The 17,193-nt window shown below is 54.7% G+C and overlaps 5 protein-coding genes across 5 annotated transcripts in view; 3 read left to right on the top strand and 2 right to left on the bottom strand.

Annotated features, from left to right (window-relative positions):
- Positions 1–1,668: 1,668 nt before the first annotated feature.
- Positions 1,669–4,229, bottom strand: PHACADRAFT_177066 (glycoside hydrolase family 13 protein). Its single transcript, XM_007399391.1, has 4 exons — positions 3,279–4,229; positions 3,176–3,226; positions 2,802–3,152; positions 1,669–2,744 (listed from the first exon to the last, which is right to left on the bottom strand). Exons 1-4 carry the CDS (start codon positions 3,596–3,598, stop codon positions 1,694–1,696), a joined length of 1,773 nt encoding a protein of 590 aa, XP_007399453.1. The 5' UTR covers positions 3,599–4,229; the 3' UTR covers positions 1,669–1,693.
- A 27-nt stretch (positions 4,230–4,256) lies between these two features.
- Positions 4,257–5,078, bottom strand: PHACADRAFT_31470 (uncharacterized protein; the record flags this gene model as incomplete). The annotated part of the gene is made up of 1 exon (XM_007399191.1): positions 4,257–5,078. One exon carries the CDS (start codon positions 5,076–5,078, stop codon positions 4,257–4,259), a length of 822 nt encoding a protein of 273 aa, XP_007399253.1.
- An 806-nt stretch (positions 5,079–5,884) lies between these two features.
- PHACADRAFT_150208 (uncharacterized protein) lies at positions 5,885–8,620 on the top strand. The gene is made up of 6 exons (XM_007399390.1): positions 5,885–7,235; positions 7,289–7,466; positions 7,518–7,600; positions 7,658–8,018; positions 8,072–8,144; positions 8,195–8,620. The coding sequence occupies exons 1-6, from the start codon at positions 7,187–7,189 to the stop codon at positions 8,474–8,476; spliced, it is 1,026 nt and encodes a 341-aa protein (XP_007399452.1). The 5' UTR covers positions 5,885–7,186; the 3' UTR covers positions 8,477–8,620.
- Positions 8,621–8,652: 32 nt separating this feature from the next.
- On the top strand, positions 8,653–12,399 carry PHACADRAFT_177064 (uncharacterized protein). Its single transcript, XM_007399389.1, has 10 exons — positions 8,653–9,012; positions 9,062–9,185; positions 9,236–9,950; positions 10,005–10,345; positions 10,401–10,844; positions 10,900–10,981; positions 11,041–11,096; positions 11,148–11,234; positions 11,295–11,474; positions 11,524–12,399. Exons 1-10 carry the CDS (start codon positions 8,819–8,821, stop codon positions 12,250–12,252), a joined length of 2,952 nt encoding a protein of 983 aa, XP_007399451.1. The 5' UTR covers positions 8,653–8,818; the 3' UTR covers positions 12,253–12,399.
- A 687-nt stretch (positions 12,400–13,086) lies between these two features.
- The window catches only part of PHACADRAFT_261895 (uncharacterized protein), a 4,351-nt gene continuing 244 nt past the window's right edge, over positions 13,087–17,193 (top strand). The window contains exon 1 of the mRNA XM_007399388.1: positions 13,087–16,811. Coding sequence (XP_007399450.1) covers positions 14,526–16,466 — 1,941 coding nt within the window. The 5' untranslated portion in view covers positions 13,087–14,525 and the 3' untranslated portion in view covers positions 16,467–16,811. The remainder of the gene's footprint in view (positions 16,812–17,193) is intronic.

Raw genomic sequence — 17,193 nt, 5'->3', positions numbered from 1 at the left:
CCTGGACAATTTCACATACAAGGATATTTTACCTTTCGGCAGATAGGAAATGGGCCTGAAATGGGCCTGAAATGGACATGGCAGCTATAGTTTCAGCAACCATAAAAGGTAATTTGTTACATACATTTTATGAGCGCCTTAATTATACCTGCTCAAGACATTTTAAAAGTATTTCAGGACTATCATCAGTTTTTTGGTCTGTTAAATTTCCGAATCTCCGAAAGCGCTTGTTCCTGATGTCCTGAAATGTATTACAAAGCCATCAGTAATGATGGCTTTCCCGGCAATTTCCGGGACACTCATATGACCAGTACAGCCTGCCTAACTGGGATGTTTCAGGTTTATTTCAAAGCACGTGACAGACAGCCTTTTCCGACAAGAGAAATTGCCTCAAAAGTGACAGAAAAGTGAGCATTTCAGCACTCGGGAAAGTTGCTGGAAAGTCTCCCGAAATGTTACATTTCGGATGCCTTATCTGGGACATTTCGGGCCCCCTGAAATCTGGGGATGCCCGTAGTGCTACTTCCGTGGCTTCCATCGGGCGCTCCAGTGCCGCCCGACGCCAGATAGGGGAGGCGCACCGATGCGCCTTCGGTTATGGCCTTAGATAGGCTGCATGGATATGAGATATAAGTAAGTTGTGCATGTCCGACCCGACTTCAACTTCCCTATTGCCTGGCGTATAGGGTTTGTAGTGATTATGACGACCTGACTGGAAAGGAGGCGTTCAGGCTTCTGGCACATGGGCGCTTATGGTGCGACGGCACGCTTTCTCATTGGAATGACCGCCGTCGCCTAATGTTCGTCGTGTATACTCTATGTATAGGGACGTGACGTGCTGCCGCCATCACCGCCATCACCCGTATCAGATTCAGATGCTCTTGCTCAATGGTTTAGCTACGCGTAGAACTTAGGCGTGCTCGCCCTGCCGCTTGGGCTGATACTGTGATGGGTGTGTCAGATACCAGGGAGCCCAGAGCTGGCACCTTGCTAGCACACCTGTCATCCGCACAAGTCAGATGTCAATGGCGGCGGTGTACCTGGCTGCCTCTTGGAGCTTGAAGCTTGAGGCCTCAAGGGATGTCAATGATTCTGGCCGGATGGGTGCGATTCAGTGTGCCATGCTGCAGGTCACCAACCTCCGTGAGAAGTTAGGGTGTCTGCACGAACACAGGGATACTGGGGCAGCAGCGAGCACGCCTAAGTCCAGTGCGTAGCCAAACTGTCAGGCAAGAACACCCGCCCTGGTACTACTAGCTCTCTAAGCGCCTTCCCGCCGTCAAGCTCGCACTGCGGGGCGGCATCGGCCTTTCTTTGCCACTTTCGGATACTCGTCGCTGTGCTGCTTATGAGGGAGATGGCGAATCGATCAATTGCCCCTATGTAGACGCTCCCAGGCGGACTCGGCAGTCAGATCAAAGCGCAGCGACCACGTATTTGTGATCACATGACGTGTTCAATAGAATAGCGTTACGCCAGGCATAGCACGGCATACAATCTTCGGAGGTGTGCCCGAGCTGTCTGTGGAAATATTCATCCAGGCCTTGTCACCTACCATGATGCACAAAGCTGCTCCCCCATACGAAGGCCTACTGAGGTTGTGTGTAGCGGAATCCCGAGTCGAGAGCAAGGACTGAAGTATGCGGCCGAAAGTTTGATGTCCCCGGTAACCCTTCGCTCTCAGGGTACCATTCTAGACGTACACCCTACCCTCGTAACCCCGCAGTGTTACGGCAGTTCCGCCCAACGGCTGGGACAGCACGTCGTCATAGTTCGACAGGGCGACCCGCATCTTGGGCGCGACCCCTGCAGACGTGCCGAGGTCGACCGAGACGTCGCGCTCGCTGAAGTTGAGCACGACAAGCGCCTTCTCGCCGCGGAGCGTGCGCTCGAACGCGAAAACCTGCTCGTGGTCGGGCAGGAGCAGCACGAAGTCACCGTAGACGAAGACCTCGTGCTGCCTGCGCAGCTTCAGGGCGCGCTTCCAGAAGTGCCAGACGCTGCCGGGGTCCTTCATCTCCGCCTCGACGTTCCACCCCTCGGCATAGTCGTCGTTGACGCGCATCCACGGCGTGCCCGTCGAGAAGCCCGCATGCGACGCGGCGTTCCACTGCAGCGGCGTGCGCGCGTGATCGCGCGCCTTGCGCTGGAAGCCATCGATGATGTCCTCCATGTTCGGGTTTTCCTTGCCCGTCTCCTTCTGCCGGCGGGTGCGCTCCTGCTTGTAATAGTTAATCGTCGCGACGTCCTTGTACTCCTCGAGGCTCCAGCTTCGCGGGAAGTTCTTCATGCCGATCTCCTCGCCCTGGTACACGTAGAGCGTGCCGGTCTGCGTCGTCTGCAGCATTGCAAGCACCTTCGCGGAGAGCGCTCGCCAGCGCGGCGTGTCGTTGCCGAAGCGCGAGACAGAGCGGGCTTGGTCGTGGTTCTCGATATACAGCGTGTTCCAGTAGCCGTGCTCGCGCATGTACGTCTGCCACTTGCTGACACACTTCTTCATGTCCGTGAGCTTCCACTGACGGTGCATGAGAGCGGTGAGAGACTCGAGGTTGTCCTCCGCGCCACCGAGATCGAGATCCATGAGCTCGAACTGGAAAACCATGTTAAGCTCCTTGTTCTGGGGGAAGACGTAGGCGGCGATATCCTCAGGAAGATGGGTGCACGGCGTCTCTCCAACAGTCATCACGTCGTAGCGCGAGAGCACCTTCTCATTCATCTCCTTGAGGAACTCGTGGACACGGGGACTGCAAGAGCCGTGATTAGCCTGCGAAAGAAATAGCGTTTAAATGACGACAACTTACCCATTAGCGTAGTACAAGCTCGCGCCCTGGAACTCCTTCGTCGAATCTAGGACGGGAGCGTCCGGCAGGCCCGGCACCTTGGAAATCATGTTGATGACATCCATGCGGAAGCCATCACAGCCCCGGTCGAGCCAGAAGCGCATCGTCTTGAAGACGGCCGCGCGTACGTCGGGGTTCTCCCAGTTGAGGTCCGGCTGCTCTTTGACGAAAAGGTGCAGGTAGTACTCGCCGGTCTCCTCATCCCACTCCCACGCCGGGCCCGAGAAGATGGACTCCCAGTTGTTGGGCGGCATGCGGTTGCCGTCGGCATCGTAGCGCGGAGAACGCCAGATGTACCAGTCGCGTTTGGGGCTGGTCTTGCTAGAGCGCGCGACTCCTTGAACCAGGCATGCTGGTCGGAGGTGTGGTTGACGACGAGGTCCATGCTGCACTATGTTCAGATGAGCTGGCCAGGAATCACGGTTCGATGACACGTACAGGAGCTTCATCCCACGTTTGTGCACACCCTCGAGCAACCTGTCCCAATCCTCCAGCGTCCCGAAGCGTGGGTCGATGCTCTCATAGTCCGCGATATCATAGCCCATGTCCGCCAGTGGACTCTTGTAGATGGGACAGAGCCAGAGGACGTCGACGCCAAGATCCTTGAGGTAGTCGAGCTTGGCAAGGATACCGGGGAGGTCGCCAATGCCATCACCGTTAGAGTCAAAGAACGAGATGGGGTAAATCTGGTAGATGCAGGCTGACTTCCACCACGCGCGGGTGGGGTTAAAGGTCGTAACGACGGCAGAAGAAGCCATGATGACGAAGGAGCGGAAAGGTGGGTGGGTGGAATCCAGCGACGCCAGCTCACAAAGCGCGTTTATATACTTGAACAGGCGCAGGGTCGGCTACAAACTTACCATTTAAAGACAGAACATACCTTTGTAAGGCCGTATAAGGCTTTTCGTCACAGACGAGCAGCTATGGTCCGAACATTTCAACACCAAACACCCTGAGTTGCACGTTGCTTGCCAGTGGCGCGTGGGGTTCCCATACTACGCGGGGGGCAGCAATGACGGCAGTAGATCTTCTCGGCCACGGGCTATTTCATTTACGATTCGCGAACGAGGCAGGTAATGACCGGCAGCAAAGCGAAGTTCTCCGGCCTTCGAGTATGTTGCCGACATTGCCCAGGTAGCCATTGTCAACAACCGTAGAGGAAAGGCGGCAAGGGTGGGACATGTCGGTAACTGTCGCAGTGTGGAGCAAAGAACAGAGGGAGCAGCTTCGTGGCGTCGTCTTGGATGAGCCGAAAGGCAGCGAGTAGAGTCGGTGCGCATCGTAGACGCCGGCGGTGACCGACACCACAGGCGCCTGTCCTCTACCCCGGATTTCTGTCGTGAATTGCAAGCTAAACCCCAAAAGCTTGTGTATGTAAATTCAGGCACTAGCGAGAGAATGTCCGGAGGACCGGATCTACACCCTACACAAGACTTCTTCGTTGACACCTACGCACAGCCCATCCTCGTTGGCCTCCCACTCCTCCCACGCCGCCTTCGTCGCCTCGAAGTCGTCTGCTGTTGCGTACCCCTTTTCCAGCGCCGCCGCCCTGATCGGCGATTCCTTCAACACACTGATCATCATGTCCGCCCAATATCTGCGCTCCGCAGGCGTGTAGTTCGTGTAGTTGCTCGACGTAACCTTGATGTTAGACGGCTTGAAGCCAGCCTTACGCGCCCAGACGTGCATGTAGCGCCCTCCTTTCAAGTTGCGACCCCACTCCTCCATCACACGCTGGTATAGGCCGTGCGTCTGTAGTATCCTCTCGCTGTGTGGGTAGACCATCATAGTGCCATCATCCCATGTGCGACAAGCGACAATGCCCCCTGGCTTCGTAACTCGTCGCATCTCAGTGAGGAGACCAACTGGATCATTGACATGCAGCAGGACTTGATGGGCGTGCACTACGTCGAAGGTGTGGTCGGCATACGGCAGCGCGAGACCATCGGCGACGCGGAATTCGACGTTCTGTACGTCTTCGTTCGCGGCCTGTGCACGAGCTTTGTCTAGAGTCGCGCTCGCTGACTCCGTGTCGATGCCTGTGACGTGCCCGAGAGGTACGTGCCTCGCTAGGTCTATCGTGATAGTGCCAGGCCCACAGCCAACGTCTAGGATCTTCATATGTGACTCGAGCGAACCTTTGAGATACGCAGCCGAGTTATTGACAGTTCGTTTACTGAACTGCTCGACAATGCTGTCTGTTTGACCAAAGGCATATGGCGAGGTGTCCTCTGTCATGGCCGTTACTGCAACGTTGTGTTCGTTAACGACACACGCTAAGGCACGTATGTCACTTACAATCTCGAGGGTACTTATAATCTTTGTCGTGCGGGAGTGCTAGCATCTGCTGTAGCTCTTATAAAGGAGCGAATCCACCCGGCGAACCAAACTCTCCGTTTGTATAGGGGAGGATTGTAGATTTCATCTTCTCCGATGGTCAGTAACATGTTTCGGTGTCTGCAACATGTTTAATCGATGCGCCAAATAGGGCACGATCAAACATATGCATGCACCCATAATTACCAGAGACACTTTCCAACGCTTCCCGACGTTTGAAACTCCCGCTAGCATGCTCTCATATAGGGGAGGATTGTAGATTTCATCTTCTCCGATGGTCAGTAACATGTTTCGGTGTCTGCGACCTGTTTAATCGATGCGCCAAATAGAGCACGGCATACAATCTTCGGAGGTGTGCCCGAGCTGTCTGTGAAAATATTCATCCAGGCCTTGTCACCTACCATGATGCACAAAGCTGCTCCCCCATACGAAGGCCTACTGAGGTTGTGTATAGCGGAATCCCGAGTCGAGAGCAAGGACTGAAGTATGCGGCCGAGAGTTTGATGTCCCCGGTAATTCGAGGACGTCCTTGAGTTGGACGTCCCGGACGTTCCGGATTCCGGATTCCGCCGATCTTAATGAGCGCCTTAGATAACCCATATGTAGCATTTTCGAGAGTCAGACCAGCCTTGTTTCTCACCACCGCGTACTGTGTCGGGTAAGTTGGTGTTGAATCTCTCTTGCAGCCGGAAGCTCAATAGTCTCATCCATGGGATAATAGTGTCTAAAGAATGCCAGGGCCAGTCGGGTCCGACGGCGCGAGCCATTCCTTCATAGGATCCCTCATTAATCTCACAAGTCATTGCGCCACTGTTGTTGCAGTCACCGCAGGCCTCACTGTCTACTCCGCCGGCTTCATCGGCCTTATCACATCAGGCACCACCGTTTTCGGCGCCCCTGCGACCTTTGGCCTCGCGCTCGCGTCGCAACATATCCGCACCGGTGGCGTGCTTTATCCTCAACTGAAGACATTGCTAGACTACGCTCGCGTTACGCTTGTCGGCTCTGGTGTCCTGGGGGCAACTTACGGATCCGTCGTCGGGTTCCTCACTGCTCTCGGGATTGTTCTGGACTCCGATCGGTTGCGCGCATTTGTGGGTCCAGGTGATGGTAGGAGCAGGGCACCCAACCTTCTCTCCCCGAAAGCTTTGCATGCCAAACAGCTCATTGTCGGGCTCATCGCGCTGCCTCTAGGAGTCGTCAGTGTGAAGAGTTGGAGTGGTGAACGGCTCGTCCAGAGCGTGATCTCTGATGGCCTCCTTCAACCAGCGCTATGTGCAGCAGTTGCCAACACTGCCGTTTACTTAGTAATGCAGAAGCTTTTCTACAAGGGGGGCGCTGGGGAGGCTTCTGGCACCGCTTCTGGAGCGGTAGAAAAGATTGGTGGTGTTTGACCGGCCACAGATGACAATAAAGGTTCTACTTCCTTGGCATATTCAGTATGAGGCTGTGCTGACTTTGGGTTAGTTTAGCATGTCCGTAGTCCTGTCGCAATACAGATGACGCCCTTACCCGAAACGCTTGTATAGTGGCGGCATGTTCTGCCACTCCAACTCCAGACAACTGGCGCGCGCTAGGGAATCTACGCCGAAGCAGGTCAGTCTGCTGTGTTCTCAATGAACTGATGACACCGGGGTCAATGGCGCAGGAACTCCTACAGGTTTCTGAACTTCCCTCTGAGAATATCAGGCACTGTAGAAAAGTCGAAATATAAGAGCCTGACCGCAGAAACAGACTTATATGGCCTGGGAAAGGGGAGTGTGCTCACTACCGTTTTCCGGGGTCCAAGGTCAACGACAACTGCAATCCACGCTCAAAGCATTAGTAAGCGGAGCATGTCTTAGCCGGTATCGATACGCTTGATTGAGACTGGTCGAGGATTAGGGCATGTGTGCCGCCATCGCATTCCCTCAAGTAACGCGTCGACTCGCCGGCTGATACCCTGTTAAAGCCAAGTGAGGGCAGCCTCATTGTGTTCAGCGACCCCCAGGGATACATTGTTCGCGACCATGGCACCAACAAGGAATGCAAGGCTTTTCTTTGGAGAGTTCCCCACGGGTCCGTACCACTCGTCTCATCGCGATGACAACATACATATACACCTTTCGCAGACTACCCCGAGCCTGGGAAGACAACGGTGTACGATGAATCTCGGACTATCGATCTCGAGACGGTGGCGCTGGAAGGTGGTGTCCTTGTCAAGACTCTGGTTGTCGGGATTGATCCGTACCTCGTTGGTCGGATGCAAGACCTGGGCATTCCAGGTTTTGCTTTCTCTAAGGGCGAGTTGTCAGTGTTCACACAACCCTCTGAACCAAACATCGACTGAGATGTTTCCAGAATCTCTTATTATGGTGTAGGACTTATTCTCCGGTCGGAGAATCCTGCTGTCCAGCCTGGAGAACATCTCTACGGATTTATTCGTGAGTCTTCGTACGCCAGACTATTCCTACCAATTGAACTCATAGCTATCCATAAAGCGTTCCAGGAGTATAACGTATTGCCAGCGATTGACAATTACAAGGTGCTGAAGAACGAAGAGAAGCTCCCGTGGTCCGTCTATGTTGGCATCTGTGGAATGCCTGGACAAACAGGCTGGGTCGGCTGGAAGGAACATGCGGCGCCGAAGGAAGGTGATGTTGTCTTCGTGAGCTCGGGAGCGGGTCCCGTAGGGTCCATGGTTATCCAACTGGCAAAGCAGGCCGGTTGTAAAGTTATTACCTGCGCGAGCTCGGATGAGAAAGTTCGAGAGCTAACCGGGACTGTTGGAGCTGACGTCGCGTTCAACTACAAGACGACTAGCGTATTTGATGTGCTTGAGAAAGAGGGGCCCATTAACATGTGGGTGCCGTTTATTGTCACGTCTATCGCCCTCGACTAACTTCTAGCGAAAGCTACTGGGACAACGTCGGGGCTGACGCTCTAGATGCTGCTTTACAGAACGCAGCGAATGGAGCGCGCTTCATTGTAAGTTGTGCGACTTCTGAGTAGAGACTGGATGCTGACTTTTGCGACAGGAATGCGGCATGATTGCGCAGCTCAGTGGGCCGGCTTACACGATGAAGAACCTATTCATGATAGTCAAGAAGGAGCTGAAGCTATTTGGCTTCACTATCAACACCCTTTTGCCCAAGTACTCTGAGGAATTTTACCGAGAAGTCCCAAAGAAGGTCGCGAGCGGCGAAATCAGGTACCTCGAGGACGCGAAGCAGGGGCTGAAGCAGGCAGGAGATGCCATTCGGGACGTCTGGCAGGGCAAGAACCGTGGGAAAAGCGTCGTGATTGTTGGAGAAGAATAAAGGCGTCAGAGATCAATTGATCATCAGCTGCCGTATGTTTTTACAGGATGCGTGTATTTGTATGGGCACCAGGATATTTTGCGAAGGGCGACGCAAGCGTAGTAGCGAGACCGAGAGTGCCGCACGTGAGCGTGGGAAAACCGGCCTCACCCTCACACGAGCAGCTGAGTCAGCAAATGAGCGCGTTTTGGTTCGCGTCCGACGCCTTTGTCGCGTTGACTCGGCTCTCCCACCTTCACTCACTCTTCCGGCTTTCCTTTGTCCTCCCTGCACCGCTCTTCACTTCTTCGGTCGCGCCTCAGACCTCTTGTCCTAGGGTAAACGTCTTCACAGGCATCCGCTATGCAGCCAGAATCGAGTCCGGTAATCGGGAGCGAGAGTGACGACGATTTTGATTGGGAAGAGGTCGAGGTTCCATTGCAGGACCAGGGAAACATATCTCTTTTTCCGAGCGAAGCACCTTCTGGTTCGTCCACTCCCGCCCCCAACATTGAGATCACTATCCGGACGAAACCCAAGCAGGATGATACCGCAAAGTGCGCCCGTTATTTGAGCTAGAGTTTTTGGCACTTACGTTTTGCTTAGGAAGAGAGCCGCAGAGCTATACGCTGCTCGTATCACGCGCTTGACCTGCCACAAAGCCCACACACTGCTCTTGCTTGCCAATGCGCGGACCAGGAACAAGTGGATCAACGACCAGCTATTGCACGTATGATATCGCATATACGAACTATCTGCGGTGACTAACGGTTCTTCTAGGCTCGACTCATGTCTTTGACACCGATCAGTCTCCAGAATGGCTTTGCCGGGCTTCACAAATCCCGTATTCCGGACGCCGCAGTACGTGGATACATGTTCCAGTCCGCCGTAGAACGTCTTGTAACTTGGTGGATCGACTTCTTCACCGTGCTTCCCACCGGTCATATTCGCAGCCGCATCTTTGAAGAGGTTCAAGAGGAGCTAGCACGAAATGAAGCCATGCGGAAGGCTGACAGGAAGGGCAAGGGGCGGGTGAGAGACGTCGACGAGGAGGAGGACAAGGGGGAGGTTATCCGGAACGAGAAGAGCTTGATGAAACACGCCCTCATGCGCAAGGGCTCGCGTGACACGAGTGCTCAGCTGTTCACCGCGCTATGCAGAGCCCTTGGAATCCCTGCACGGCTTGTCGTGAGCCTGCAGAGCGTGCCATGGCAGGCGAAGGTTGGCCAGCCAAAGCCGTCGCCGAAAAAAGATAAGAAGAAGGATACCAAAGGGAAGCAGAAGGCGACCCAAGATGACGACGATGAAGGCGACATGGAACAGGTGGACATTCCAACTCCGGGCAAGGCATTTCTGGGGAATGGTCAACGCCTCGACGGAAGCAGCACCCCTGCCGGCTCAGATAAGGGAAAACAGAAAGCTCCTCCGGTTATCAATCTGCGTAAGAGCAAAGGTCGCAAATTGGGCTCTGCGCCGATCAAGCCACCGAAGAAGCGTATGTAACAGACTTCGTTCCTATTGTCCTGCTTCTTAAATGACGCATGCCTAGGTGATCGCACGCCCGACCCGACGAGATCTGCACCCGTCTTTTGGACTGAGGTTTTCTCACGAGCTGACGCAAAGTGGCTGCCTGTAGACCCAGTGCGGGGATATGTCAACAAGCGAGGCGCGTTCGACCCTTCTTTGCCCATCAACAGTCCGCAAGGCACAAGGGTAGAAAATCGCATGGTTTACGTCGTCGCATTTGAGGAAGATGGCTATTCAAGAGATGTCACTCCCCGTTATGCGAAGGAATACGGCGCCAAGGTTACAAAGATGCAGCAGGGTGGCAAGGGCAAGAAGGAGTGGTGGGAGAGTGTCATGCGTATCATTACGAGGCCGTTCAGATTGGTGAGCACCTGCATCTCCCTTTTCCACCGAGGAGCGCTGACACGAGGATGCTTAGAATCGAGATGACCTGGAAGATGAAGAACTACAAACCAACCAGCTCACAGAGAAGATGCCGGAAACTATGGCAGGCTTCAAGAACCATCCGCTGTATGTCCTCGAAAGACACCTTAGGCGCGATGAGGTTGTTTATCCTCTCGTTGAGCTTGGAAAATTCCGCGGCGAGTCGGTGTACCCGCGTGCGAACGTGCTAGCGCTCAAGGCGGCTGAGAACTGGATGAGGCAGGGACGCAAGGTCCGCGAAGGATGTCAGCCCATGAAGTGGGTAAAGCAGAACGCTGTCACTGTGAATAAACGGCGCGCAGTCGAGATGGCATTGGCCGAGCGCGACCGCTTGCCTATTGCGGGCGAGGGCGAGGGCTTCTCGAGCGAGAAGGACATCATGCAGGGTTTGTACGCGCAGAGTCAGACCGAACTATATGTTCCAGATCCTGTCGTTGATGTATGTGCTCATTTTTTGTTACTAGACGAAGCTAGTTACTGACATGAATGCTCAGGGCAAAATCCCGAAGAACGACTTCGGGAACATTGATCTCTACGTGCCAACCATGCTTCCAGCTGGCGCCGCATATATTCCTCGTACGTATGGTATATTTGTTGATGGTTGATAGATGGCTTATATCTATTTCATTCTCCAGATAAAGGCGCAGCGAAGGTAGCTCTACAGCTTGGATTCGATCATGCTGAGGCTGTAGTAAGTGCCTCACCCTCTCTATACTGGAAAGAATTAACACCACGCGAGCAGACCGGGTTCGAGTTCAAAAAACGTCGCGCATTCCCAGTCATCACTGGTATTGTCGTCGCCGCCGAGAATGAACAGGCCGTTCTCGAGGTGCGCTTGTCCTCGCACAATTAATCTGATATATATTCATTTCATTGCTTTCCGCTGCAGGCGTATTGGGAAGCCGAGCAAGAGGCGGAGAAGAAGCGGCGGACGAAGGAGCAGGAGCAAGTCATCAAACGATGGCAACGCCTCATTCAAGGTTTGCGTGTGCGCCAGCGAGTCCAAGAGCAGTACGCCGGTCCCGGCGAGCCGCGGCATGCAGCTAGCGGACCCACACCAGAAAACCAGGTCGGTGTTGTTAGGGTTTATCTCATTCGTACGTACTGATTGGATTCAGGCACAGGAGACTCAAGAGGCAGGCGGGTTCTTAACTACCGCAGACGATGTCGTCAAGCCGTACACGCTACCGCGTAATTTTCACGAAGTGCTTCCAGAACACGCTGTCGTTTCCGATAAAACCGAGGTCAGGGCTGAAAGCTCAGGAAATACTCGTGACGAAGTCAATGTAATAACGCCTCGGTCGCCGTCGCAGCTTACATTGGAGACATACGACATCGAAGAAGATGATGAACCACTTGAAGAAGTGCAGGTACCCGAGACGCATACGCCAGTTGGGGGCGTGATTAAGAGCATGGCCGAGCTAGCGGCAGCGCACACTCATGTGCAGGAGAACACCGCAGACGCGTCCGCAGTAGAGACACTACCGGTGCCTGCCGTTCATATTGCCACCCCGAGAGTGAATATTAGGCCGAGCCGCGGTGGGACAAGCACCCCTGCGAAGACGAATGGCGAGGCGGCGAACAGGAAGACTTCCAATGGGAGACCTTCCACCGGAAAGCAGCCCGCCCGGCGCGGGCGTAAGCGCGGGCGGGACGACGACGACGGCTCTGCCGAGTCCGAGGCAGACGAGCCGGTGCGAGCCTCACCAGTCAAGCGAGCACGCACAGCTGCTGCACCCCCAGTAAAGTCAGATCGTGTGTTACGTTCACGCAAAGGGAAGACCGAAGCACAGATACATGTGGAGCGCGAGGAAGAGGAGGCGTTCCGAAGGGCGGTCGCGAAGTAACATGGTAGAGCTGAGTCATGCCTATCATATCATAGGCCCATAATGCGTATAGACTCTCCGCAGATTCATTGGTCGGCTGGTACGCTGCAATATGCATTTTCTGCAGCATCAACTTTGGTGAGCTCGCTTTGTGCGACCAGACTGGCGATGAGACAAGGAACGGCAGGGATGGTACATTCTCACTGAATGTCTGCGTATGTTGTGCGCACATGTCTGCCCCGATAAGCTAGGACGTCCCCACGAACGTGAGAGGCGGACGACATATAGGGTATGGGCTGTGTGAAGCCTCAATAGACCCTTTCTCGCAGTTCGCATCACGCAGTTTGCCTCGTCCATCTTTCTGCGCCCTATGCTATTCGTGCTATTTTCTTTTGGAGGGACACTTAAGCATTTCTCGAGAACTCAGGTTAACATTCGCCGACCAGCTCGTGATGGCGCAGACTATGATGTAGGCTGCCAATTTAGAAAAGTAGGGCTATATTTGAAAAATGAACAATCTTAGCTAATGTTTCCACCAGGCGAGCGGCATCATAAGTGCTTACTGCCGTCTTCTAATTGCAGAGTTCATAGATTCGGCCTCGCTCAATCACACTGAGGGCCTATCATGCCATAGCTGTCTTAGGTTTGATACCGTAACAGCGAGCTTCCGTTCCCCTGGTCCTAAATCGGAAGGACCCATTTGGCCTTTCGTCCCCGCACTGACTTCAGCGATCTCAGGCAGATCCTAGTATCGCCAGGAGTGCCGCCCAGCCTAGCCTGCCTCCGCTACTCGTCTCTGTGGCCCTGGTCGAGTTGTTCAACGTGAGCTGTCTAGGGAATCCCGTCTCACCGTTACTGATCTTATCCTAGTCACCATGACCCAACCGCCCCCGAACTCTCCACAGTATTCTGAGACACGCCAGCAGGCCCCACAGAGTTCGCTGTTACGCTCTCTCAATCCACCGCCTCAGGTCCATCCCTCGAGACCGATTCATTTGACATCGAATTTGTCCGCAAGTTCTCCTTCCAAAGTAATAGAGCGAGTAGACTCAGGCTACGGCACCAGCGATTCAGGCGACTCCCCTGTGTCTACTCCATGCGATTCTCCAGATGCCCCTTCCTCTGATGGCGGACACGGCTTGGAAACAAACCTGAGATGCCTGCCCAAGCCAGTGCCCCCAGGCAACGATCCCCCTCCCATCATTCACCGACCTGTTCCCCGACCGCATTCTCCATCTCGGGACAAATTTGAGAGCCCTGCATACAACCAAGCGGAGAGTTCTCGTAATGCCAAAGTCTCCGTCGTCCCTCCACCAGCTCACTCATCCGGTAGGCCCCGGCCCAAAGACGAAGATCGTATTCCCCAGGCAGACCCCAAATACTTGACGCACAAAGCTTCGTTCAACGGCCGTCCTTTACCCAAGCTTCCCGTCGCGGTCCCACAACTACCAACGCCTGCGCCGTCTACGCGGCCAGGGATTGCTACGGGATCCTACCAGACAAATCCTCCTCACCATCCTTCCGCCAGCACTGATTTCCCTAGCTCGCCCCCAGAGCCACTTATCACCAACGGAAAGAAGGCTCCCGATAGAAAGCCAACCAACCTGCAGAATCGAGAGAGTTCGGGTGATGGAGTCCTCCCGACACCGCCCATCGATGACCTCAGTCGACCTTCTTCTCGTTCTGCCCAGCCTGCGCCGTTACGGTCCAACGAGCTCAAGCCAGCCGCCCCTCTAGCCCAAGCGCAGCCAGCGATACACCGTGGCAAGTCTCCTTTCCCTACTCCGCCATCCTCTCCGTGCTCTCCGGGCGAAGATGAAGACTTCAATCCGATTATGGAGCTCTACACAGCAGATCGAACGTACCAAAACTCTCCTTCCCCTCTGGTCATGGTCACGCCCCGCGTAACTACACCTCCACAGAGCATACCCGCGGAGGCTCCCGCAGATCGCCAGCCTCCTGTCCCCAACTATCCTTCAATTAGCGTCGTTGATGACTCCTCTTCTCCTTCCCCACACTCTTCCGGGGCACCTCTCAACGATATAGGCTACTTCAACAGGCCCTCGGGAGCTCCTACAGATCAACAGGCACCTGTCCCTGACTATCCATCATTTAGTGTCGTTGATGACGTGTCCCCCTTGCACTCTTTCGCAGCATCTCCCGATGCGAATGTAGGCTACAACAGGCCCCCGGACTTCCAACCTCCCCCTCGTCCGTTGACGTCTCTCGGTCTGTGGAGGCATCTCCAGAAGCCTGTTAAGGGTGCTGCTCCGCAAAATGCCCCACAGCTTCCAATGCCTCAAGAAGTTCCTCCTGAACTACGTACCATCTTCGGACTCCACTGCAAGGCTCCCAGTATGCACGGCCCCGGAGGGATGCAGAGAAAAGACAGCCAGCCCTGTTACGGCGCCGGGTCCCTAGAGGGCGTCTGGAAGCTAGCAGATATGATGAGATACTCGTCCTCGTCGACTCCTTTCTCTGCTTTCAAACAGTTCCCGGAAGGTTATCTGTTCTCTGTCGCGCCTGAGGATCATGATCCACCATGTCCCCTCCAGAAACGTTTCGACGGCACAGGCGCGATACTGAAGGACCTTGCGGACACACCGTGTTCGTCTCTTGGCGTCCCTGGTCTTCTGCAGAGGCTCAACGAGGTTCTCGGCACAAAGTATCAGCTCAATGAATGCCTGTCCTCCCTACTCGACTGCTACGTGAGCAGGCCCGACTGTGACTTCGGAAGGGCGTATGGAGAGATTCGACGCGGGTGGTTCTGTGACGTGGATCGTTTACAGGACCGTTTGGAGAGAGGTGCACGTCAAGACTCTGAGATGCGACAGAAGGCGATCGATCCTGAGCGAGGCCTCATCGTCCAGCTTCGCACCCCGCCACGTCGTGTATGGGACCTGTACAGCAACCGCGTCCTCCCTTTCTGGGTCCTTCTCTCCACCGACATACCGGCGAACGTTTGGGCTGTTTCACATAGCTGGGTTGATATCGATCAGCGGAAGCTCGTCCAAACACGTGTCAACGGATTCGAGTGGCCGTTGCCTATCCCTTACGACGTCGAGCTCGACCACGTACGCATCGAGCTGCTGAACCTAGGCGCCGAGTACGTCTGGCTGGACGTGCTTTGCCTGAGGCAACAGGTGGAGGATAAAGTGTACCTCCAGCTCGGCTGGAACCCCGATAGGTGGAAGCGCACCGAAGCGCTGCGGCAGGAGGAGTGGAAACTCGACGTCCCCACTATCGGACATGTCTACCGGTGCAAGCGATCGCAAGTGGTCATCAAATATTTCAGCGGTCTCGGCAGACCTTTCTGCGTGACCTCAGAGATGTTCTCTGGGGAGAGGAGCTGGCACAATCGAGTCTGGACGATGCAGGAGACCTCCGCTAACTGGTTGCTCGGAGGGCTAAGACCCGAAAAGTATTTGATTCGGAAGGACCACCTGGACTACCCGTCGATCTTCCACGCCCGCATTTGCAATCTGCTGAACGTGCTATCTCAGGATCCTCCAGACTTATTTGCCTTGGCCAAGGCCTTACAAAACCGCAGATCCACTCACGACATCGACCGCGTCAGCGCGCTAGGACTCCTCTTGAAGTGTCCCGCTCTGCCGATGTACGACATAGAGCGGTGCTGCGAAGAGGCCTGGAGTCAACTCGTGCAACAGATGTCGCGCAAACACCTCACCGACCTCCTTGCCCTCTGTCCTGTGGCCGGGGATGTTCCGGGTGCTAAGTGGCGTCCTTCGTGGTCTCAGCTTATACAGGAACGCGGGAAAGCGATACCCTCGAGTACTCCGTCTGTCGAATACTCAGAGGGCGAGCTGCTCGACTATTTCTCGGTCGGAGAGTCTCCAACAGGTCTTAATGTCGTATATTGGAACCGCGCGTACGTCATTGAGAACTGCAAATTTACCGTTGGGGAAGGTGGCATACGTATGCACGCTCTCCTCGGCCCACTCTCCCAGCAGCAACTTGCGGGTGATAGTTACAAGACCGCGCCTTTCCTTGTGGAAACTTTAGGCCCTCCCTTCGATCCCAAGCTCAACTATTCTGTGGTCGGGATGGCTGGCCTAGAGTGTTGGGTGCTGGGAAATATCGTGGATCGCCGTTCTGGTATGGACTACGTTAAATTCGAGAAGATATCCGCCTTCCGAATTCCGGATGCTAGGGAGAGAGAACGACTGTGGCACCTGAACCCTGGCTACTCCGATACCTCCATACGCTATCTCTGACCGGGAGCGAACACGGTGAGCATTCGCGTACTATCATCCTAGTACAGAAACTCTTGATGACATACCGTACAGCACCTCGGTCGGCTCCTTCGCGCACTAAATCAAGGCGCGCCGCACACTCGAAATGCACAGAGGTCTTATGCGCGGGCAGAGAACCTCATGGAAAGACCGCTCGGCCGCTTGGATGGCTGGCGTTACCCATTCCGGTCACGGTATAGCCCTCGAAAACGGAATAAACAAGTGTACAGTACCATAAACTTCTCGGTGGTGTCTAATACCGTCCATAGTAAGATATGAATTCAGAATATGTCACACACTCGCGTGGTCCGCCCAGCGGACCTCAATGTCACCGGTTCCAGCATGTAGTTTTGTAGAAGTTAGCGGAAGAACGTGCCAAGCAACGTGAGCCTGGTAATCTATATGAATGAGTTCACTCAACGCCGCGGTCACGCTCGGCCAGTTTACTTTCCAGCTCTGTCGCCTTAGGGCCTCTGCACGAGCTGTGCTAGTAGGCTGTACATGCCACGGTGCCGCCAGTGGCAAGCGTTACAAATAAACGCGCGTGGCTGTGGGGACGTACACCGACAATGTCGTATTCTGAGCGATCTTTCTTCGCAAGCATCTCAAGCATCTTATGAGAGAACTGCCCGTGTACTCTTAAGCTCATGTACATCCGACATTGTCTGCAGGAAATTCGCGCAGTCCTCTTCGCCATCGGGGCACAGGT

This window comes from Phanerochaete carnosa, assembly GCF_000300595.1.
Source record: "Phanerochaete carnosa HHB-10118-sp unplaced genomic scaffold PHACAscaffold_9, whole genome shotgun sequence".
NCBI lineage: Eukaryota > Fungi > Basidiomycota > Agaricomycetes > Polyporales > Phanerochaetaceae > Phanerochaete > Phanerochaete carnosa.
Note: the sequence above shows the minus strand (reverse complement) of the source record. Positions and strands in the feature narration are given on the sequence as shown.